Consider the following 22,923-nt stretch of genomic DNA (forward strand, 5'->3'; position numbering starts at 1 on the left):
AAAAATCCGTTAAATGAAACTAGAAGGCTTTCCATACCAACAAGGTTCCAGAGTGACTTCTATTTCCGGGGGAAGTGGTGGATGTCATGCTGCTCTGTGTAGCTATCACAGTCCGATCCGTTCAAACCCGTGATATCATCACAGGTACTCTGCATCCGTAGGATGTAGGATGTCCTTATACTGCAATAGCTCAATTCCAAATCAAATAGTTCATGCTTCTCTCGACAGATCAACTCAAAAGATTGCCAATTACATGGAAATCCAGCGTTTGGTGTGGAACACAGCCATTGCCAAATTGTCCAGCATCGCAACGAGCATCCGTTATCAGGTTTTGAAATACAGTAGCCTCTCCTCTTGTTTTCTTTGTGTTTGCTTCATGTTCCGAGGACGGAGGCATTCTGTGTCTACTGGGTTCAGCAGCCTGTAATGTAGAGAGATGTGTATGGGGGGGCCATATTGATGCATGGCTCGTGTCCGCCTGGTTTAAGAGCATTACACAGCGGACTGATGGTCGATGTGTATGAGGAAGTTCTCTGGAGCCACTGTCATTTTCTGTTTCGCTTGGGTTGTAAGAAAAAGTTGGCTAGGTGAACATACATGTGAAATTCCAATCCGTTAACTTTTACTTATGGAATATCACATTTGAGCACTTTAGGAGAAAAGTAAAATCTAATCTTAATTTGCGTGTGTCTCAAAGCAAAACCTACTTGTGTGCCCCCCCCCCCAGTGAAACTAATGGATTGTCCGCCAGGTGGATGTGCAACGTCAAATCAGTTTTGGTGATTGTTTTGAGTTAAATGGCAGAAGCAGTAAGAAAGTGATCCAGAAGACACAGAGTATGCATTAAACAAAAGTCATGAAAAAAGATGAATAAAGATGCTAAAGACAAATGTTGTGGCGTTTCTTAGCCAAGTACTTGGCATTTGAAGTATGTATTTAGTATGGAAAAAATATATTCTTTCAAAGTGTACAGTTTTTCAGAACACTCAAAAGATCACATTATCCGGAATTGGTCATTTTTAACCTGCACGACAACCGGTACAGTACAGTAGAACCTCACTATTCACAGAGCGTACAACCCAAGACCATACCTGATGATTCTCCCGTTTTCCTAGGAAACTCCAATTTTTAGCCCTCCTTTCTTGACATCCTCCGATTTCAGTATTAACTTCCAAGAAAATAAAATCCTCTCTGGTACTGCTGTCGTCCGCTCTGCCTCAGCAACACTGTAAACATCAGCATAATACAACTTAGCATAAAGGAAGACCCGTATTAGTAAAACATGGCTGGTTGCACAGTGCAACCTGCACCACATCACTGCAGGTACCACGTGGGTGATGCTCAGGACTGCAAGTATGCCTTGCCTCGGGAATTTTCCATATATTCAAATGGGAATGTTGATACCTACAATGCCTAATGGGCATCTCGTACTTATGACATTTAAAATTCAGTTATAAAAATTGCAAATACGCAGGGGGAGTGAATGCTGAACCGCAAATAGGCAAAGATCTTCATTGACAAAAACCATAATCAAAACCTGCAGGTAAACAAGCTGTGGTTTTAACTAGTGATTCCCAGATCCTTCTGCTTGCTACTGAAGCAGTGATGGTAGAAGACGGCAGCGTTGGCTGCGTAATCCATTGTTAAGACGTCACCCAAACTCTGAGCTCCAAGACATGCACCCCCAAGAGCTGAAGACTGTTGCAACATCATGAGGCTGTAACCACGGAAACGGCCCTTGACTTCATCTGATGATGCCACCTTGTCCAAGACCTCGATGAAACCTGTTTAGACACACAAATGAAGGTGAAGTTTCAGTTAACTGAAAGTGATGGGATGGATTTTGGACACTGACCTGGTTTTAAAAGCTCCCAGCTCTTCCACACTGAGCCAACGCACAGAATGGGTACCCCGAGGTCACCGGTGAGTAGAGGCTGCCGTGGCAACATGAAGATTTTCATCAAGGAAATCATTCATTGTGAACACAACGTGTGTGTGTACTTCACCTCCTGTGCAGCAGGTAAGACCGCCTGCACGTGTTTGGCGAGCATTCTCCCAGCTTGGGTGAAGACATGTCGACAGAGAGCATCCCCGGCCTCTGCACCTTTAACGCACACACAACAAATTATATTTACAATTTTGAACCCATCTTCACGGATGTAGCTCTGATTTACCTTCAGCTAGCTTCTTACAGAAACCAGCAAAATGGGGCTTCTGGAAGTTTGTGTAGAGATACGGCAGCATGGCCATTAGATTAGACACCTGGGAAAAAAAAATCACACTTTTAAATTATTTTTTTTAATACAATGAAACACGTGGACAAGTGGTTAGAGCGCAGGCCACACAGCTAGGAAACCTAGGTTCTATTCTCCACTCCGGTTTTCTCAGGGTTCCTCCCACATTCCAAAAACATGTTAATTGGCGACTACAAATTGTCCATAGGTATGAATGTGAGTGTGAATGGTTGTTTGTCTAAATGTGCCCTGTGATTGGCTGGCGACCAGTCCAGGGTGTACAGCTGGGATAGGCTCCAGCATACCCTCGACTACAGTGAGGATAAGCTGTATAGAAAATGAATGAACACCTTTATAATGATGACAACCTCGGACTGTACATAAACAGCTGTCGACAAAACTGAAACCGAAATTAACTATTTCATGCACATTTACATGTGACTTTGGCAAGAAGCATAAGAATGATGGGGTATGATAAAAGAATTTTGGAACCTATGACAGGTTTCCTCCATTTGTTTCCTCCAGTTTCATATACAGTGGAACCTCTGCCCAACCAAAACCAAAAAAACAAGGCTATTTTTTTCCACCGGAAATAATGTAATTACAGTTAATCAACAAAAACAAAACAAAAAACTTTTATATAGAGAATAATTATAGTTTTACATGCAGAAAACAATGACAAATACTTATACATGACAAATGCAATTAATAAATTAATCAACCAGAATTTTTTTTTTTTAAGCCTCAAATCAAGGTCACCCAGCTATGAGACGTCATTGCACCATCTTGGTGTTGTTTTGCACTGTGTAGTTAATACTGCGACACCTTGACTTCATGAAATACCCTTTTGGATCTCAAATCTCATTCCGACAGAAGTCGTTGGCTATGTAGGTCGACATCAACCTAAGTGGCCATTTTCTAAGAAGAACACAGTGTACTTGGGACTTGACTAGTTGCTCGAAATAGACGCTTTGTCAACATAAGCGACACCAACTGAAGCAAGTACCACTGTACTTGTTTTTTTTTTTTTACTTGATGCAACGGCCGGTGTGGTTATCTCACCTGGAAATACTCCTGCATGGCTTTTGTCACGTATGTAACGTCATGAGGCGGAACGGCCAGCTTGTCATGGGCATCAAACACCGTCTTTACAGCCAGATGAGAAATCCAGAATGCTGAAAAAAAACAGATATGTTGCTAATTAGAACCAGTCACTGTAATTGTTCCTTAGTTTCTGTCTTTAATTTAGTGTGCAAACGTAATATAATATAAAAAGCCTTTTTATGAGTATGCATCTTGAAGTAGCGAATAGCAGTCTACTGTATTATGACATGTCACTAAAAATGAATGCAACACCATAATATATAACATTTATTTCTATTGTTTCCATGTTTGGCCTTCTCACCAGATCCTTCATCCCCCATCATGTGACCCCAGCCACCACAGCCGACCTGGGAGCCGTCCGGATTAATCAGCTTGCAGTTGGAGCCGGTACCCGATATCAAGACCATACCTCCTAGTGACGTAAGACAAACTTTTTACGACATCTGAGACAGTAAAAGCTTAATCAGCCAACTGCTAGGGCAAAGTATCAAACCTGGTTCCGTATTTGATAAACATACAAAGACCGAAAAGAGTCTTTCAACATTGCAACCAGTAAGATGTCTGCTTACCGCGATCAGTAGCAGTTGCCATGGCACCAATAGCATCATTTGCGATGAGATAATGTTGGCTTAGGCTTGGGAAGTGGTCTTTCATGTGAGCGATGAGTTTATCGATGGCATCCTTCTGGTCTCCCCCGCTCAGAGACATGCCCTGCATACACAAACACACACATATTACATTGCTGTTGTTGTTGTTATTGTTATTTGTGACTGACCAGTGAGCGCAATGGCGTGTTTGGATCCAGCCCTGCCTCCATCTTGGCTCTCTGGATCATTTCATTGATGGTTTGGATACAAGTGTCCACCCCGACCAACTACACAGGCACACAAAAAGTAAAGTGACTTCTTGTGACTTTTAAAGTGTAATAAATTCATACAGGATAAAATGGAGGTCACCCAGTGGTTGGTGGAGGGCCCCTCTGTCTCTGCCAAGATGGTCCCATCTCCTGCCACCAACACTGCCTTGGAGTGGGTACCGCCACTACACAGACATATCAATTCATTCAATCTGTATTGAGGATTTTTGTCTTTAATGTGAATGCAGTTGTACACTGTATATGAAGTACCATCATATACAACATATTTATTCAAGTAAAAATGACATATAGCAAAGCAGTAGTTAATTGGAATAATTTATCCTGTTCTATAGTTTCGTTTCGTAGATAGCTTAGTAAGCTTCAACAAGTTTTGACGGAGACTGTCATTAAACTTCATTTTCATCGTACGTTGGTAGTAGGTTCACTCTGCTACACGTCAGCACAAACACATATTTATCCATGTCGTCAAACTGCGGATAGATATATTTTAACATTTAATTCATTCTCACCCTTCTACACCGCCGAACACTGACGCCATGTTTCACTTCCCGATTGGCTTCACGTGACTGTGATGATAAGCGCGGAACTGTGTTTTGGACTGTGCAGTGTTTAAAAACAACCATTAGATGGCGGCATTGTGTCTCTCGCTGTATACAGAATACACTTGGGCTGAGGGACACTGCATTTTGGTATCGACCCAATACCAAGTAAATCCTGGGCCAGCATTGCTGATACTGATATTGGATCTTATCTAGTTTTTCAAAATCATTGAATGATTTTGCCCTTAATTTGATGAATCAGAATAAAACCAACACTTTAGGTAAGCAAAAACATATGTTTGACTCACAAATTTATTAGTGGGTATTTTAACAATATCCATTAATTCATTTTCTACCGCTTATCCTCACAAGGGTCGCAGGGGTGCTGGAGCACAGCTGTCTTCGGGTGAGAGGCGAGGTACACCCTGGACTGGTCGCCAGCCAATCACAGGGCATTCTAACAATATAATTTAATAAAACAATATCAACACAACAATACAGTTGCTCTTTTGCCACATACATTCATTCATTCATTTTTTACCGCTTATCCTCATGAGGGTCGCGAGGGTGCTGGAGCCTATCACAGCTGTCTTCGGGCGAGAGGTGGGGTACACCCTGGACTGGTTGCCAGCCAATCACATGGCATTTTAATAATATATAATAAAACAATATCAACACAACAATACAGTTGCTCTTTTGTCACATACAATTGAGCAAAATAAAGGCAAAATACAAAATACCTAAATAAAAGCAGAAAATAATATTGGTTATATTTCAAACACGTGACAATAAGAATGAGACAGCAAAAAAAACACACATATTTGTGAAAATAAACATAGAAAACGGAAAACCTGAGACTGATACTATTATTGGTATCGATGCAATACTTGTATCGCTCCACCTTAATGTACATAGCACACAAAAACAGCTAAAGCCACCCATTAAAGCACACATAGATAAGACCAATAAAATGCTGTTTTTTTGCTTGTATAGTGAATTTGGGGTTATGGTCTTTTTCCAGACACAGCCGGCTGGCCCATGAGGCAATATAGGCCAATCACCTGCACGGTGACCTCCAAGGAGCGCCACATATTCAGGGCAAAAGAAGCAAAGATGCATTTTAAAGCCACTAATGGAATGCTCTCTTTTCTAAGTCGGGATTAATGATGACACAGGGTTCACATTGCTTGTTTTGGGATGAAATCAGGGACAAATGCAGAGAGCCAACAGGAGGCATCTGCAGCCCATTAAAAAGTGCTTCAAGCTTCTCCTGCCATAGCATGCACAGTCAATGCCATTTGGATTTAATATTTCAGCTTTCTAAAGGAAGAGGAGACTAGCACTAGTTTTAGTAAACAGTACAACACTGTAGACCAGAGGTCTCAAACTCAATTTACTTAGGGGGCCACTGGAGCTAGGGTCTGGGCGAGACTGGGCCGCATCAGGTTTTCCAAAAAACAAAACGCATTTATTAAAAACAGAAAAATGAATAAACTTTGCTTTGGTTTCGATTTTCTACAAGAAAAGCTCTGATAAAACATTCCACTGTTCTCAAATATCTCTTTATTTTTCTACACAAAATAAGATGAAAATAAACAAATCAAGAATAAAAAAAATCAATCAATCAGTAATAAATAAATAAATATAATAATAATAATAATAAAACGGCAAATAATAAAAACTTAAGAAACCACATATAGTTGGTGGGTAGACAAATTATTTTTTTCAGATTAAAATGAACAAAGCATTATTAGAGCCCTGTAGACATGACAAAACACGACTATAGTCACATTTATACTCTTTTTATTTACAACATATTGCGCAACTGCAGGGTCTTGAGACACATGCTCACTCGCAAACTCGAGAGCTAGCGACCTAAACGGTAGCCTTCAAGTTATTTCCTTTAAACTTAAATAGCCAAAAACTTACCACTTCCACACGGATAGGGAGGATAACTATTAACAGTTATTTAACCTCTAACATGAACATTAATCAAACTTAATAATTTTTTCTGGGTACATGATACCATACAGCATCCATATCAAACTTGCACGGGCCGCACTAACATTAAACTTTCATATCAAGGCGGGGGCCTCAAACTAGTGTCCTGCGGGCAACATTTGGACCGCAGGCCGCACTAACATTAAACTTTCATATCAAGGCGGGGGCCTCAAACTAGTGTCCTGCGGGCAACATTTGGACCGCGGGCCGCATGTTTGAGACACCTGCTGTAGACTGAGGAGGTGGGAGAGGAAGTAGGAGTGGCGATAGAACAACAGGATGTTATGGTATGGTATGGTACGGTATGGTTGACTTCCGACATGCTGAACAAGTTACAGGAAACGTCACATGCTAACTATTAGCTATTTACACAACAGGAACAGGAACATTTCTTATTTAAATTCCACCACTTCCCCTTGTCTATTACTAATAATTCATTCACAACATATATTTTACATGATAACACATTTTTTTCACTTAAATATTAGTGTCATATGTGGAAAAAAAAGAAAAGCGTTGAAAAAAAATAACATTAATAAGCCAATACGATGTGAAAGCAAGCCACCTTCAAAATAAAACTTTGCCTTTTTAAAAAACACATCTATATACTTTCCATATTGTTTCATTGGTTATGCACACAAATATATATATATTATCATACAAATGTGAGGGCATAAAACGTTATAAGGGATAGCTACATTTAAGGGACAAGAAAGGATGCTTTTATGCTGAAATATGCAACAGAAGAGTCGTCTTTTCTCCTATTATAGCCCCTCCCCCACACCCAACCTCAGACTTTGACATGCGTCAAGTCTACAAGTCTACCCTCAACTTTGTGGAGTTTATTGTTTACTTTATCGAGTCTGGATCACCTAAAGATCCGTTGGAGCTTTTAGTCCACCTGCGACATGTTTCTCTTCACCGCGCCCCGAAGATACCGTTATCGCCTCTTCACACCCGAGCAGCGGAAGTGAGAGAAGTTGGGGAAGTTGTTCATGGATGCAGATCTTCAAAGAACAACAACCAGAAGAGTGATTTTTTTGTTTTCTGTCAAGTTCAAGTTCAAATTTAGGACAATCTGGATGTTGGACATGGACACCCACGTTAAGGAAGGACAACTCTATGTGCAGCATCAAAAGTTTGGCAAGGTAAACTTCACTTAGTATTATTATTAAAATCTAATGTGAATAATACATTGAAATTACATTGTCAGTATTGGCTGATAAATACCAGAAATGAGTAATGCTGACTTTCTGTTCTGAGCTGCCAAGTGAGAAGGAAATTCTGCCCATGACAAATAAAACCAAAAAAAAAAAAACACACATTGGAACAATTATGAGCAACCAACAGTCATACACATTTCTCATAGATTCAAACACCATCTTAGAAAATCACTCACACAGCATCAGGTACAGTAAACTGGGGCTGTACAAAAACAATATATATTGGTTTGCATGCAGTGTAATTGCTATAATATCTTAAAAAAAAAAGGAAATTTGAATGCATTCACACGTGTGCATGCGTGTTCCAAATATGTAAATAGTTCAACATTAATTATTTTCATGTAAAACCTTTTTAGTGTTGTTTATGTTGTGGAATAGTTGTTTATACAGCATATATTGCTATATAAATATATATGGCTATATTTGTGTCAAAGTGAAAGTTATGATTTTCACAAAAAGCCTTTGTTCTCGCCTTTTTTGGTTGAGAAGCAATACTTTACTGAAACTTACCAATGATCTTCTGCCGATTATTAAAGAACAGAACAAGATAGAACGCTTTTTCTGAGGGAAAAGGGAATTTTTCTGAAATTTTCTGTCAGTTTTTCTGATGGAAAATTGCTATAATATCATACAAATGCTGCCATTTTACACAAGGTTGTTAGCATGATGGCCAACACTTCCTCCTCACTCTACCTACCTACCTACCAGTGATCCAAGCCGACCAGGGCGAGTTGAACGCACTGCCCTGGCCAGCAAGGCACACTGTCGTTTACTAGCCTGCAATTGATGCATTTGCATTTATTAACCATCTCTTCTTTTGACCCATCTTTATGATGTGCATAAATGTACGGTAGAGTGAGCATTGGAATTGATGGCTTATTATTTTTTTCTCTATTAATTTCTGTTTAAAAACACTCTTATCCAGGATGAAAGACCATTGGAAATTTCTTTAAAGCAGGACAACAAATGTTGAGTCTAATATATATGATGATAATTATAAATAGAAAAGCACTTGCTAAAACGCCGTGGTTCTCCCCATATTGTGATTTACACCAAAAATTAACAATTCTACATTTTTTTTGGGATCAGTCTTTCATATTTTGTAAAACATGCTGGAAATTTGTTGTGTAATGGTTCTCTCTTGCAATGTTAAAGAATCCTTTAAAAAAATTCCTAGATCCAGATGGTGATCTGGATCACCCCCAAAATTCACCATTTCTGACCATTCCTGAAAATTTTATGTAAATCCATTCAGAACTTTTCAAGTTATTATAAAGACAAACAAACGGATAAACGCCAATAAAAACATAACCATCACGCTGAGCTTAGCTTAACTTAGGTATTTTTTTTTTCAAATGTAAGCACATGGTCGTGAACATGATCTCAATTCTAAACAAAAAAAATAGTGATTCACATTTTTTGCACAATCGTGCAGTCACAGTGTACACTCATCACTTGCTTAAGTACTGCTGACTCTAAAAGCACCTCTAGATAAGAACACAGCAACTATAAGACTGTCTTTGTCTCGGTGCGTGCTTCTTTCTGGTCATATGACATGGGACCGACAAAACATTTTGGTCCCGCTTCCTGCCCTGAAATCACCACTCTCGGATTCGATGCCGTATAAATGAAAAATACGCTGTCACCAATTTGAAGCCTGCATAGTTAACTCCGTGCTGTACAGAGAAAATGGCTCTTGAAATGCGGTTGAGCCGAGTTGTGTTTGTCAGCGTGATGCAAAAGTGGTCATTTGTGGCATTGCTCACGGCATGTGGCCTGAAACCCACACATGTGGTTCCTGAATCTTGTTCTCTGAACGCTGAACAACACAGATGGATGTGGCAACATTTTTGGTTTCTATTTGGCCGTTTTTTCCTGTCGCCCATTTCCTGCCTTGCCGCCCAATTTTCTCACTGGCAGATGAAAACGGAATAATCCTGGTTTAGGTTGCAGATGTTATGTCGTAGTCGGAGAGAAATCAAATTACAACAAACAAATCAAATCCCATTCCACCTGCTTAGGTAAATAGATATTTCCCATGACGTCTGTTGTTAGATAGCTCATATTAACTCATTTTCTGGCGCTACAATGCACAGACATTTGTGTTCATTTTCACATGAGGATTGTGAATGATGGGCAAAATTCCAAAGTACAGTTCCCCTTTAAACGGGCACATAGCGACTTCCTGTTCAGTGCTAAATAAGCTTGAAAATGAACCCATTTATTTTTTTGTTAGAGACTAGAAGAAAGTTTTCAGCATGTACAAAAGCCTTATTTTACGGCTGTCAATTACATTTTTAATCAGTTTCATCACATTTTTCAAATTAATCAATCATGATTAATCACAGTTTGCAGCTAATATGCCAATTTTACTGTATTTTTCTGCACAAAATAAGATGAAAAATAAACATATCAAGAATAAATAAAATAAATCAATCAGTAATAAATAAATATAATAATAATAAAACGGCAAATAATAAAAACTTAAGAAACCACATATCGTTGGTGGGTAGACAAATTATTTTTTTCAGATTAAAATAACAAGCATTATTAGAGCCCTGTAGACATGACAAAACACGACTATAGTCACATTTATACTCTTTTTATTTACAACATATTGCGCAACTGCAGGGTCTTGAGACACATGCTAACGCGTAAACTCGTAAACTAGAGAGCTAGCGACCTAAAAGGTAGCCTTCAAGTTATTTCCTTTAAACTTAAATAGCCAAAAACTTACCACTTCCACACGGATAGGGAGGATAACTATTAACAGTTATTTAACCTTTAACATGAACATTAAACTTTCATATCAAGGCCCCTGGCCTAATCCCTGAATCAAACACAATATTCCCATCGCCTCAATATCACTGGAAAACAAAACAATCCAACAGTAGTAGGTTCAAAAATACTTGCCTCGTTTCCTGATGTCATTGGTTTGTTTCGCTTTCAATTTCGGCAATATTGACAACCGCCTACAGTACATCGACGTCAATCAGCCAATCCGAGGGGCATCAAGATAAGCGGGTTTCCCCTGTAAAAGCATCATGTCAACAATATCGACTGACATTATTATTATTGTACCCGTCAGAAATGGAAGAAGAACTGGTTCGTCCTCTACCCGGCTAGCCAAAACGGAATCGCCCGCCTTGAGTTCTTCGACTCGCATGGGTCGGGAGGAGCGGGTGGCGGCTCGGGCGGCACCTCCAATGAGAAGACAAGAAAGTTGGACAAGAAGATCATCCGGTTGTCAGAGTGCATTTCTATCCTACCTGCTCTGACGGAGAGTTGTCCCAAAGACAACATGGCGGTGTTCTGTGTGGAGACCATCGACAAGACGCATGTGTTCGCTGCTGAGAAGAACACTGCCAAGGAGTGGATGGATACCATGTGTGACATTGCATTTCAGGTAATTGCTTTTTATGTTTTTTATGACTTTCAATCCATACTACCTCACAGAGGTCCTGCTTACAGTATATGCTAATAGTCTCGTTAGAAGTAATTTGGTTTGCAGAAGTGCATTCAAGCTGATACCCATTCACTACCTTCTGTGCAGGGCTAACATGGCTAACGTTGGTCTTGTCAATGAAATAGACATCTTTGTGTCTCCCCAGGGTGGAAGCGGCAACAGCAGTGGCGTTGGTGAATGTGATGGTGGATCCCAGGACTTGAAAATGTCAGAGAACCTCATCTACTACTCCAGAGAGGAAGGTAAGAATGTTCTAACACAAAGTAGGGGTGGGTGCATTGATATTTGGTAGTTCATTTTGATATGTTAGTTTTTTGTTATTTATATTATTACATTGTTGATATTTATATACAGTGGAACCTCAGTTTTCATACACTGTCTCGGTTATCGTACAATATTGTTTTGAAATACAAACGGTGGTATTTTAAAACCTTTTGGCACATTGAATCTTGTGGTATATTAATGAAGATGTGGATGGATTACTCCATTTATTCAGCTATCTTGGATCAATCTTGCCATACTTAGTTGATGAGGCTAATTGAAATGAGACTGTTACACAAACTAGTCCATTTGCCCATGTACTATAACGTGAACTTGAGTGCTCAAATTTTTCTTTTTATTGAATACGGCTTCAAAATCACATACCATGGGGCCAAGGAGAGTTGCCAGTACCGGCATTTTGATGAACAGTATTTGATTATAATGTTAAATTGCTTAAGTTGCATGTAAAATAAGAGTCATTCTATATTAAAAATGTTTTGTGTTAACATTTTATGGTGTCTGCAACGGAATAATTGGATTTTCATTGCTTCCTCTTGGGAAAAGTGTTTCATGTATCGTGAGATTTGGAATGGATTAATAAAGAAAACCGGCTTTCCAGAAAAGGATTTGGATGAGAGGCAATAGTAGTTAATTCATTTTCTACCACTTTTCCTCACGAGGGTTGCGGGCGGTGCTGGAGCCTATCCCAGCAGTCTTCGGGCAAGAAGCGGGGTACACCCTGGACTGGTCGCAATAGTAGTTTTTGCACTATTTAATTTTGCTCAAACAAATGAGTCATTTCATTTGTTGATAAAAGACAGCTGGGATAGGCTCCAGCACCTCCCTCGACCCTCGTGAGGAAAAGCGGTAGAAAATGAATGAATTTGTTGATAATATTACATTGTCTTATATTGTTGTGTTTATATTTTTGTTCCACAAATAATTTGTAGATTTTTATTTTGCCTAAAATCCTTGTCCTTTGTTTTATTCTGGTTATATCAGGAACAACAAATTAATGGCAAAAATCACAAAATGAATTCATGATCATGAAAAAAAAAATCAGTATAGGTATCTGGCAAATATATCCTATTTTGTGTTTCGTTTTCTTTCCACAGTAAATGAGTTTTGGGTGGGCATCCAGTGGACCGAGGCTTCAGGTCGCTGTGGGCTGGCAGGCAACTACTGGCTGAAAGCTGAAAGCAACGTCTTGGTCTTGAAAGACCCCAAAACAAAGAGGAACGTCTTTGTCTGGCCGTACAAGCTGCTGAGGAGATACGGGCGTGATCGGGTAGGGTGTATGAACACGACTCCATGTTGGTCAGACCATCTTCTGCTTTAGCATCTGTGGTTTTGACGCTCACTGGCTGCAAATTGAGAAGTGACACTGCATGGTGTCAAGACAGCATGGTGCTCCAGAAATGGTCATCAACGTGGAATGAAGTAGCAAATTAGATTCAATTAGAAAAGCTTGTGAGCATCATGGCCTCTTCTTCATGACGTCACAATTGACCGATGCCACTCTTCTCCAGGTGATGTTCTCCTTCGAGGCTGGCCGCCGCTGTGACTCGGGCCCTGGTAACTTCACCTTCGACACCAAGCAAGGCAACGAGATCTTCACACTTGTAGACCAGGCCATCAAGTCACAAAAGGCCCTGGCTGAGGAGCGTCCCGTGAGCTGCCCCATCTATTTCGACCCAGAGTGTCCGCCATCACTGCAGCACATACGCAATGCTGGCACCACCGTACCCGGAAGTGGAGACAGCAGCAGCTGCAGTAGCTGGGAGGCTGATGGCGATTCGGGTGGAAGCAAGCCCGGCTCTGCAGACGGCGTGCTCGGGAAAAGAGAGGGAGGAGATGGCGGAGCCGGAGGAAGAGGGCAAGGAAGTGGTGTGGCTGAGAGACACAAAGGGAGGAGTTTACCAGAATTACCAGCCATATTCGGGGTTGTGAGCGAAGGAAACACACCTCCACGGTCCCCGAGAGGTCAAGGGGCATCAAAGTGTTCTTCTCCGGCTAATGAACAAGCTGCTCTTTATTCAGAGCCAGCTGATGCCGTACGTTTGCCTCTGCACACTGCTGACGGCCTCTACTCTGACCCGGTGGACAGCATCAAGGGCCAGAACGCATCTAGCAGCACATCCACACCTTTGGTACCAACACCTCGCCTCCGAACAGCCGGTGACGAGACCAATGTGGGTGGAGCCCAAGCAGAGCACCACCATGGAGGCAGCGACCACAGAAAAGTCCCCGATCTGTATTCACACGTCTACGACCACATCAGCCTGGAGCTGAGCCACAAGACCAGCAAGCTCAGTCTGAATGGGTCGGCCAATGCAGGGGGGCGTGGGAGAGGTGGAGGCAGAGTAGTGAACAGTAACAAGAGACCCCCTGGAGGTCAGGCAGAGGGAGCACCCACTGCTATGGAACATATTTACGACGAGCCGGAGGGTTGTGCACCACATCGGGGGACGGGTGTTTATGATGAAGGCCAAAAGAGAGAGACCGTAGCACCCCTGACAGGACTGGAGGGAAATTACAGCACCCCCACCCATGCAGAACCTCACAAACACTCTCCTACCAACCGAAGAGCACAACACCCTCCGGCTCCAAGATGGCCCAAACCTGTCACCACCCCCAAACCCAGCAGGGGCAATTTTACTCGTAAGGAGCCTGTACCATTGCCTTTTGGGAAAAATGGCGGCCCTGTCAGTAATGTAAACAACAACAACAACATTTGGGGCAAAGTGGGCGGAGGGGACAAGGATCTGTACAGCAAAGTGTCGAAACAGAAAGCTTCACCTTCCAAATCCTGGTTAAATCAACCCAAAGGGACGCCGCTGAGATCACCTGACATTATCTACGATAACTTGGGAGATGTTTAATGACCACCAGAAACATTTAAAGCAAAACAAGGCAGCTTTTTTTTCCACTGTGGACTCTAAATAATTGAGTCTTCCTTGTTAGCCCCCCAAGCTAAAAGAGAGCCCTTTTATTTGTCTATTTTTTTTTTTGTGAGACAAGGTGGTTTCACAAAAAAAATGGAGCGAGCGTTTGGATGCTCCAAGGCTCTGTGGTTGCAGAAGCCACTCCTGAAAGGATCCTGAAACCAGCTAAGCTCTGCTTGCACAAAATGTCTGTGGCCCATAGAAAAGCTACACTGCTGCATTGTGTCTTTGTGCAATCTGAGAAGATTTTGGATTTTATTTGACAGGTTCTGCGGGATCCACAAGAACTAGTGCTTCCTGCATCAATTCATCACCTTGCTTGCCAGTGGTGCAGGGAAGATATAAAAGGGCACTAATACGAGACATGGATCAGATGTTATTCCAAAGCTCCACGTGGTGGAAAAACATCTTGTCATGCTTTTGCGATGGGAACTCAATCCCCTATTTTGGTTCAAGGAAACAGGTAAAAAGGGGTCATGCTGTTGTTAAACTGCTGGGGAAGGTTGACAGAAATGATTTGAATCCGTTGAATTGTTGTATATCTAATTAAGAAAGCCTGCAAGGTGCATCTCAATAAATCTGAATATCTTTGAAAAGTTCCCTTTTTCCCAGTAGTTCAATTAAAAAAGTAAAACTCATAAGCTATCGGTTCAGTACAGCAGATGTGTCCAAACATTTACCTCAATACCAGGGGTCTCAAACTCAATTTACCTGGGGGCCACTGGAGCTAGGGTCTGGGCAAGGCTGGGCCGCATCAGGTTTTCCCCCCCCAAAAAAAAAACATTTATTAAAAACAGAAAAATATACAAACTTTTTCAGTGCTTTGGTTCCAATTTTCTACAATAAAAGCTCTGATAAAACATTCCACTGTTCTCAAATATCTTAAATTTTTTTCTGCATAAAAAAATAAATAAACAAATCTAGAATAAAGAAAATCAATCAGTAATAAATAAATATAATAATAATAATAAAATTAAAACGGCAATTTTTTTTCAGATTAAAATGAACAAAGCATTATTAGAGCCCTGTAGACATGACAAAACACGACTATAGTCACATTTATACTTTTTTTTATTTACAACATATTGCGCAACTGCAGGGTCTTGAGACACATGCTAACTCGCAAACTAGAGAGCTAGCTAAACGGTAGCCTTCAAGTTATTTCCTTTAAACTTAAATAGCCAAAAACTTACCACTTCCACACGGATAGGGAGGATAACTATTAACAGTTATTTAACCTTTAACATGAACATTAATCAATCATAATACCATACAGCATGTGGGCCGCACTAACATTAAACTTTCATATCAAGGCGGGGGCCTGAAACTAGTGTCCTGCGGGCCACATTTGGCCCACGGGCCGCGTGTTTGAGACCCCTGGTTTACAATATTATTCTAAAAAAAAAGTGCTGACACTTCCTGCTTTATTCTTGGCATTTTGTTTCCTTTTTTTCCACGTGTTTGAGACCCCTGATTTAGAACAAATCCGCACAAACCCGAGGTACTACTGTATTATTTTATTATTGTAAAAAGTCTTAAAAATTAAATAAAAAGCAACTGATCCCCGACTGGCTATTTTTGGACACCCCTGCACTACATATGAGTGAAATATTGAAATAAAATATTTCTTAAATTCTTAGTAATTCTGATAATAGACTGTACCTCTTATAAAATTAGAAAAATTCAAGTCTTGCAATCTCCTGGTGCCCACTCTCCGTCGAAACACCATCATACGTTCCGCAGCCTTGCTCATGCCTCTCCAAGCCCTTCACCCACCCTCAAAAATCTTTAGGTTTTTGATTGGTCGGCTTGTACGCTTTCTGCTATGATTTCCAATCAATATCTGCAATAAAAATGTAAAATCGATTAGCTCCAATAACAATTTCCGTCTCTCTTTTATTGCCATTGTTTCCTCACGAAAAAGGAACCCAACAAGGTAATAAACAGTTGAGTCGACATGTGCCATGGGAGTTGACTCTCAATTCTTCACCTGAAATAACCTTTGCAGGGTACCGTGATTTACTGAGATGCACCCGTATATGTAAAACACAGCCGTTCTGTCTGTAAGTACAACTAACAATAAACAATGCCTGAGAAAACTTCAAAGAGTCCTCCAAAAGTGTCAAATATTGAGTATTCTGCCGCCAAGGTCACAGTTATTCCTGCAAAAACAGACGTTCTGTTCCGAGCTGAGCCAGGACGCTAAAAACAAGTGTGACCTCATCCTCCGCTTCCCCTCCTCTGCCATGCTCTGTTTTTGTTGTTCCGCTCCGTATCCAGCCACTTAATCACACCGTTAAGGCATAAAACAACGGCTTTCATTGGCACTTTCTTGTCGTTGTGCACCATCTGCTTCACCGAGTCTGTGTTTTTTGGGGTTGCCGTGGAGGTGGTGAAACTGGGGCAGGGTTGTGTGGTGCATTTCAAGTGCAAACAGAGGTGCATATAACACAAAAGTGAAAAATGAGAAAGAGTCCCGCAGCTCAAAAGAAGCCAATCAGCAGCATGAAGAATATGAAAGAGTTTCTCCAGAGCTTCCAAAAAGAGAAGACGAGAAAGACGTTGACACGATGAATGTTGGCAAGAAGCAACTGCATGTGTCAGTTGGCTTGAAAAACAGGCACAGTCTGTTCCCTTCGCCGCTCCAGCTCCCCTTTTCGTTCCTCTGCTTTTTTATTTCCCCAAACTGCTACCGGAGTGCTTTGTGAAAGATACCCGTGTTACAGTTGGAGCTTCCCAATTCTGCCAATCTCCACCTCTGTGTTCCTTCAGACCGAGAGAAGGAAATAAAGGAGAAGCCAAAAGGGGACAGACAAACTTCTGTGTTTCCCATTAAACTCTGATCGAACTTAGGACAAGAGAGCCAGACACATGTGGTGCATGGTAGCGCTATTCGTCAGATTTTTCTGCTTCTTGAAATGACTCAACACTTCCTCACCGGTATCCAAAACGAGCTGCATATTTGCAGTCTGTCAAAGGTAGTATCAACTGTTAATGTTTTTCCATTCGGCGACAGCAGGTTGGCCTGTTTGGAGCTCTCGTTGCTCAAGAGCTGCTTAAGTTAGGCAGCGTTAGGCACCGTTTTGGTATCTGGCAGAAGTCATTCAGAAACGGCCAATGACCACATTTCATTCATTTTCTACCGCTTTTTCCTCACGAGGGTCGCGGGGGGTGCTGGAGCCTATCCCAACTGTCCTTGGGCGAGAGGCGGGGTACATCCGGTCGCCAGCCAATCACAGGGCACATATAGACAAACAACCATTCACACTCACATTCATACCTATGGACAATTTGGAGTCGCCAATTAACCTAGCATGTTTTTTTGGAATGTGGGAGGAAAAACCGGAGTACCCGGAGAAAACCCACGCATGCACGGGGAGAACATGCAAACTCCACACAGAGATGGCCGAGGGTGGAATTGAACCCTGGTCTCCGAGCTGTGAGGTCTGCGCGCTAACCACTCGACCGCCGTGACATCACATTTAAAACATTCATTCATTCATTTTCTACCGCTTTTCCTCACGAGGGTCGCGGGGGGTGCTGGAGCCCATCCCAACTGTCCTCAGGCGAGAGGCGGGGTACACCCTGGACTGGTCGCCAGCCAATCACAGGGCACATATAGACAAACAACCATTCACACTCACACTCATACCTATGGATAATTTGGAGTCGCCAATTAACCTAGCATGTTTTTGGAATGTGGGAGGAAACCCACGCATGGACGGGGAGAACGTGCAAACTCCACACAGAGATGGCCGAGGGTGGAATTGAACCCTGGTCTCCTAGCTGGGAGGTCTAAAAAGATAAAAAAGATATTTGACTGTGCTCAAGGTCGCTAAAAAGTATCCAAAATGCTCAAAACACAGAAATGATCCAAAACCAAAAACACACAAACACTGCAGGGTGAAAAACAAATGCAAAAAAGAAAAATGCGACAAACACCAAGAACACATAAAACCCACCAAAACAACTGCATGACGGAAATGCTGCAGGGTTGCCAGTATTATGTAGCAACTCAATTTTTGTTGTGGCTTGGCTAACTTCCATTTTTCTCATGCAGTTTGTTTTGAGGGATTGTGTGTTCATGGCATTTTTATGTGTTTATGTGTTGCATTGTGCGATTTTGAATCATTCCTGTGCTTGAAGCGTTTGGAAATTGCTGCATTTTTTGCCCCCGTCGGCCAAGCATAATATGATGATGGCCTCACTTCATAGTTTCACATCAACTTCTGCTGGTGCTTTTCACTTCAGCAAAGCAGGCCATGCTGGGGCTATATAACGCAACTTACCAAAAAAGTTATCTTCATACCTTGCTCAAGCTCAAGTATTAGGAAACTATCTGTGGGTGTAGGCGTGAGTTAGCGGGTTCCTTCTCAGGCAGCATGGCGATATCTATCTTCAGGCGCACACTTCATCTACAAGCCTGTCTGATGCTGTTTTTTTTTTTTTAACACTATTAGGATGTTTGGTGGGCCTGCAAACATGCCGGAAACTCTCTCACTGCAGACCACCGATTTTTATTTTTAGCAGCATGTGGGTAACCCATTGAGTAATGTTTGACACACGGAACAGGAAATTATTGTATTATCATTCACCAGTTTGCCTCCTACAAATGTCCTTTTTTCATATTATATATATATTCTATTTAATATTATGCATTGAATGTGCAGACTCCATTTTTTCAGACTGCGTAGGAGTGCAACCTTTCTGATTTGCCTCACAGCAGATGAACTTCCTTTTTCTGTTCTCACTTGGGGCAGCTGGGGGATGCACTTAATTATTCTCAGTCTCTGCCCTGTGTAGAAAGTACATTGTGTTGTATTATCACTGGGGCCAGAACTGCAGGAAAGACACAGCATGTCAGAGTCTGAGCGGGAGATAAACAAATTCTGTTGCTACAAAAAGGAAACAAAATGCCAAGAATAAAGCAGGAAGTGTCAGCACTTTTTTTTTTTAGAATAATATTGTAAAACAGGGGTCTCAAACACACGGCCCGTGGGCCAAATGTGGCCCGCAGGACACTAGTTTGAGGCCCCCGCCTTGATATGAAAGTTTAATGCGGCCCGCGCAAGTTTGATATGGATGCTGTATGGTATCATGTACCCAGAAAAAAATATTACGTTTGATTAATGTTCATGCTAAAGGTTAAATAACTGTTAATAGTTATCCTCCCTTTCCATGTGGAAGTGGTAAGTTTTTGGCTATTTAAGTTTAAAGGAAATAACTTGAAGGCTACCGTTTAGGTCGCTAGATCTCTAGTTTGCGAGTTAGCATGTGTCTCAAGACCCTGCAGTTGCGCAATATGTTGTAAATAAAAAGAGTATAAATGTGACTATAGTCGTGTTTTGTCATGTCTACAGGGCTCTAATAATGCTTTGTTCATTTTAATCTGAAAAAAATAATTTGTCTACCCACCAACTATATGTGGTTTCTTAAGTTTTTATTATTTGTCGTTTTATTGTTATTATTATATTTATTTATTTATTACTGATTGATTGATTTTCTTTATTCTTGGTTTGTTTATTTATTTTTCATCTTATTTTGTGTAGAAAAATAAAAAGTAAGATATTTGAGAACAGTGGAATATTTTATCAGAGCTTTTCTTGTAGAAAATGGGAACCAAGGCGAAGTTTAAATTTTTTTTTGTTTTTAATAAATGCGGGGTTTTTTTTTGTAAAACCTGATGCGGCCCAGTCTTGCCCAGACCCGAGCTCCAGTGGCCCCCAAGTAAATTGAGTTTGAGACCCCTGTTGTAAACCCTTTGACCATGCAGAAGTATTTAAAAGCCTCCCACCAAATATCACCATTAGATAATTTATTAGCAATGAAATGACATCACTGTGTGCAATTTCAGGGTAACACAAAACATCACCACGGAAAAAATATAAACACCAAACAGGAATAAAAGGTGTCAAAAATGTAAACATCTCAGATATACGTGCACCCCCACATAAAAATCACATTTACGCTATTGCAGTTCTGCCTCACAGTTAACACACTGAAACAGGAACTGCTTTTTTAATTTTCTATTCAAACCACCTTATTGAATTTACACACAATGACAAAACAGGTAGCAAGAGGAACCCAAACAAAGAACCAAGGACAGAAACAAATCAAAATGTCTCTAGGAAAACTTTCTTAGGTTCTCACAAATTCTCTTTGGAGACAAAAGAGTCGTTGTGTTTAACATTTCTGAATGCGGAAGTCCTGTGACATCACAACGCCATGAGGTAATTTGTCACTGGGTCGTTTCTGGTGTGACAAGGTTCAGCATGGGGGTGGAATGGCGGGAGACTGATTAAAGCCGGATTGTATGTGTGTGTGCGCGTAAGAGAGAGATGGGGCTCTTATGTGAGGAATATATAATTAATGGTAATGGATGAGAGCAACGCAGCGATATGAGAATGAGTCAATTCCTTAACAAATACTTGCAAAATGGGTCTGTTGCGTAAAGGCATGAACTTGCATTGACTTCATTTCAAACGCGTCTGACGCACATACACACAACTATATTTTGTCATATTTCCAATTCTCAAAAATATAGTGAAAAAAATTCTCTGATGTACAGCACCTTTTAACCCCCCCAAAGAGCTCTGAACGGGGGGTGAAAGAGTCAAGAGGCCTCTCTTTTTTTTCTGGGTCTCATTAAAACAGTAAAGCTGTGTTAAGAGGAGGAATGTCCATGTCTACATGTCAGTACCATTTGGAAATGGCTTTTTCCTGTATCAGGCTTGTGTGTTCCACACTTTTATTCCCCTTTTTTTTTTTCATTTGTTTTTAACACGCACTCTTCCATTGTACCCATTGTCTAGCTGTTTCCCTTCTTCTCATCTTTTTCTTGTTTATGGGGTGGAATTTGGAAGTGGTCCTAATGTTCCTTTGTCAGCCAATGTGCTGACATTTGACTAATGATGAGTGGAAGAATTAGAGACATTTAGTGACTTTTGACATAAAAAAAAAACTCAGAATTTAGATAGCTGTGTGTGTGTGTGTGCTAAATGTACTTTGTATCACTTTACCGCCTCTCTCACCCATCAGTCCTCTTCCAGTCTTACCAGAGGGCTGTCGTCGCACCGATCCCGATGAGCAGGGGCTGAAGCCTCATGGCTGCCACCGCTCAGGAAGGTCAAAATGGGACGAGAGCCCTTGGAAGGCGGGAGTCCCAGTGAGGAGGAACAAGAGGAGGGCATAGGGGACACGGTGGCCCTGACCTTGCTGTTCATTCCCGGTTGACGTGCCTGATTTTGTTGCTGAAGGGAAGCGACACACTTTTTTTTTAAAAGTCTAATCAAATAGCAGTAAGCAGAGACCTCCACCAAGGCCTTCATTTGGATTTCTTTCCAAATAATAAACAGAAACATCATCAGAGTGGTTGAATATTTGTTCTGCCACACTTTCAGGCCACTCAGCGGATGCAAGAAAAGAACACAAATTGACACAAAGTTCCGGGCAAAAAGTTGAAAAGCATTGATATTCAACCGCTACTATTATTAAGGAGTTCCAGCCGATAGAGATCATGGCTGACCTATTTATACACAACTGACAAAACACTGTCTTCTGGCAAAATGGCCCTAAATATTCAAACTACACTACATCTTAAGTTCCACAAAAGTTGTCTAGATCAGGGGTCTCAAACTCGTGGCCCACGGGCCGCATTTGGCAATTAACAATTAACATGATTTTAACATGATTTTGCCCCGCCCATACTGTTACCCTACCCTGTTACCCCCGCCCCTGTTTTGCTTTGGATTAGCAATGAAGCTAAAGGCTTATGACGCTGGGTACAAATAAATGCAGGAAATGATTTGGAATAAAACGGAAAACCTCATCAAACATGTTGTTAAAGTTACGACGCTGCTCCCAGATGGAACTGAGTATGATGCTAACTTGCTAATTGGGTAAAATTATTACGTTTCATTAATGTTCATGTTAAAGGTTAAATAACTGTTAATACTGTACATTTGAATCTGGAAAAAAATATTTCTCTACCAACTGTATGTGGTTTCTTACGTTTTTCTTATTTGCTGTTTTATTATTATTTTACTTATTTATTACTGATTGATTGATTTATTGTCTTTATTATTAATTTGTTTATTTATTTATTTTTATCTTATTTTGTGGATAGACAAAATAAAAATTAAGATATTTGAGAACAGTGGAATGTTTTATCAGATATTTTGGTGTGGAAAACCGGAACCAAAGTACTGAAAAAGTGTAGGGTATAGCAGAAGAAAAAGCATTGAAGATAGTTTTTTTATTGATTTTTCCCCCAG

At 40.9% G+C, this 22,923-nt stretch overlaps 3 protein-coding genes across 3 annotated transcripts in view; 2 read left to right on the top strand and 1 right to left on the bottom strand.

Annotated features, from left to right (window-relative positions):
• The window catches only part of LOC131126257 (carbohydrate sulfotransferase 12-like), a 138,992-nt gene that overhangs the window by 36,067 nt on the left and 80,002 nt on the right, over positions 1 to 22,923 (top strand). The window lies entirely within an intron of this gene.
• On the bottom strand, positions 914 to 4,806 carry nagk (N-acetylglucosamine kinase). The gene is made up of 10 exons (XM_058067177.2): positions 4,725 to 4,806; positions 4,295 to 4,379; positions 4,114 to 4,212; positions 3,908 to 4,049; positions 3,640 to 3,750; positions 3,297 to 3,409; positions 2,175 to 2,262; positions 2,007 to 2,104; positions 1,856 to 1,934; positions 914 to 1,784 (listed from the first exon to the last, which is right to left on the bottom strand). Exons 1-10 carry the CDS (start codon positions 4,751 to 4,753, stop codon positions 1,561 to 1,563), a joined length of 1,068 nt encoding a protein of 355 aa, XP_057923160.2. The 5' UTR covers positions 4,754 to 4,806; the 3' UTR covers positions 914 to 1,560.
• dok1b (docking protein 1b) lies at positions 7,563 to 16,749 on the top strand. The gene is made up of 5 exons (XM_058066390.2): positions 7,563 to 7,903; positions 11,067 to 11,384; positions 11,590 to 11,686; positions 12,821 to 12,993; positions 13,235 to 16,749. The coding sequence occupies exons 1-5, from the start codon at positions 7,751 to 7,753 to the stop codon at positions 14,585 to 14,587; spliced, it is 2,094 nt and encodes a 697-aa protein (XP_057922373.2). The 5' UTR covers positions 7,563 to 7,750; the 3' UTR covers positions 14,588 to 16,749.

Source organism: Doryrhamphus excisus, linkage group LG2, assembly GCF_037039965.1.
Source record: "Doryrhamphus excisus strain RoL-2023G ecotype Guam linkage group LG2, RoL_Dexc_Guam_v1.1, whole genome shotgun sequence".
In the NCBI taxonomy this organism is placed as follows: domain Eukaryota; kingdom Metazoa; phylum Chordata; class Actinopteri; order Syngnathiformes; family Syngnathidae; genus Doryrhamphus; species Doryrhamphus excisus.

What these genes read in the sequence shown, in the direction of transcription:
- nagk (XM_058067177.2), bottom strand. Translation starts at nt 4,753, where the DNA reads ATGGCGTCAGTGTTCGGCGGTGTAGAAGG. An exon ending in GTGTTCGGCGGTGTAGAAGG is followed by an intron (nt 4,380 to 4,724) that starts GTGAGAATGAAT and finishes ATGTCTGTGTAG; the next exon opens with TGGCGGTACCCACTCCAAGG. An exon ending in CTGTAAGAAGCTAGCTGAAG is followed by an intron (nt 2,105 to 2,174) that starts GTAAATCAGAGC and finishes TGTGCGTTAAAG; the next exon opens with GTGCAGAGGCCGGGGATGCT.
- dok1b (XM_058066390.2), top strand. Translation starts at nt 7,751, where the DNA reads ATGGATGCAGATCTTCAAAGAACAACAACCAGAAGAGTGATTTTTTTG. An exon ending in AGCATCAAAAGTTTGGCAAG is followed by an intron (nt 7,904 to 11,066) that starts GTAAACTTCACT and finishes TGTACCCGTCAG; the next exon opens with AAATGGAAGAAGAACTGGTT. An exon ending in CTACTACTCCAGAGAGGAAG is followed by an intron (nt 11,687 to 12,820) that starts GTAAGAATGTTC and finishes TTCTTTCCACAG; the next exon opens with TAAATGAGTTTTGGGTGGGC.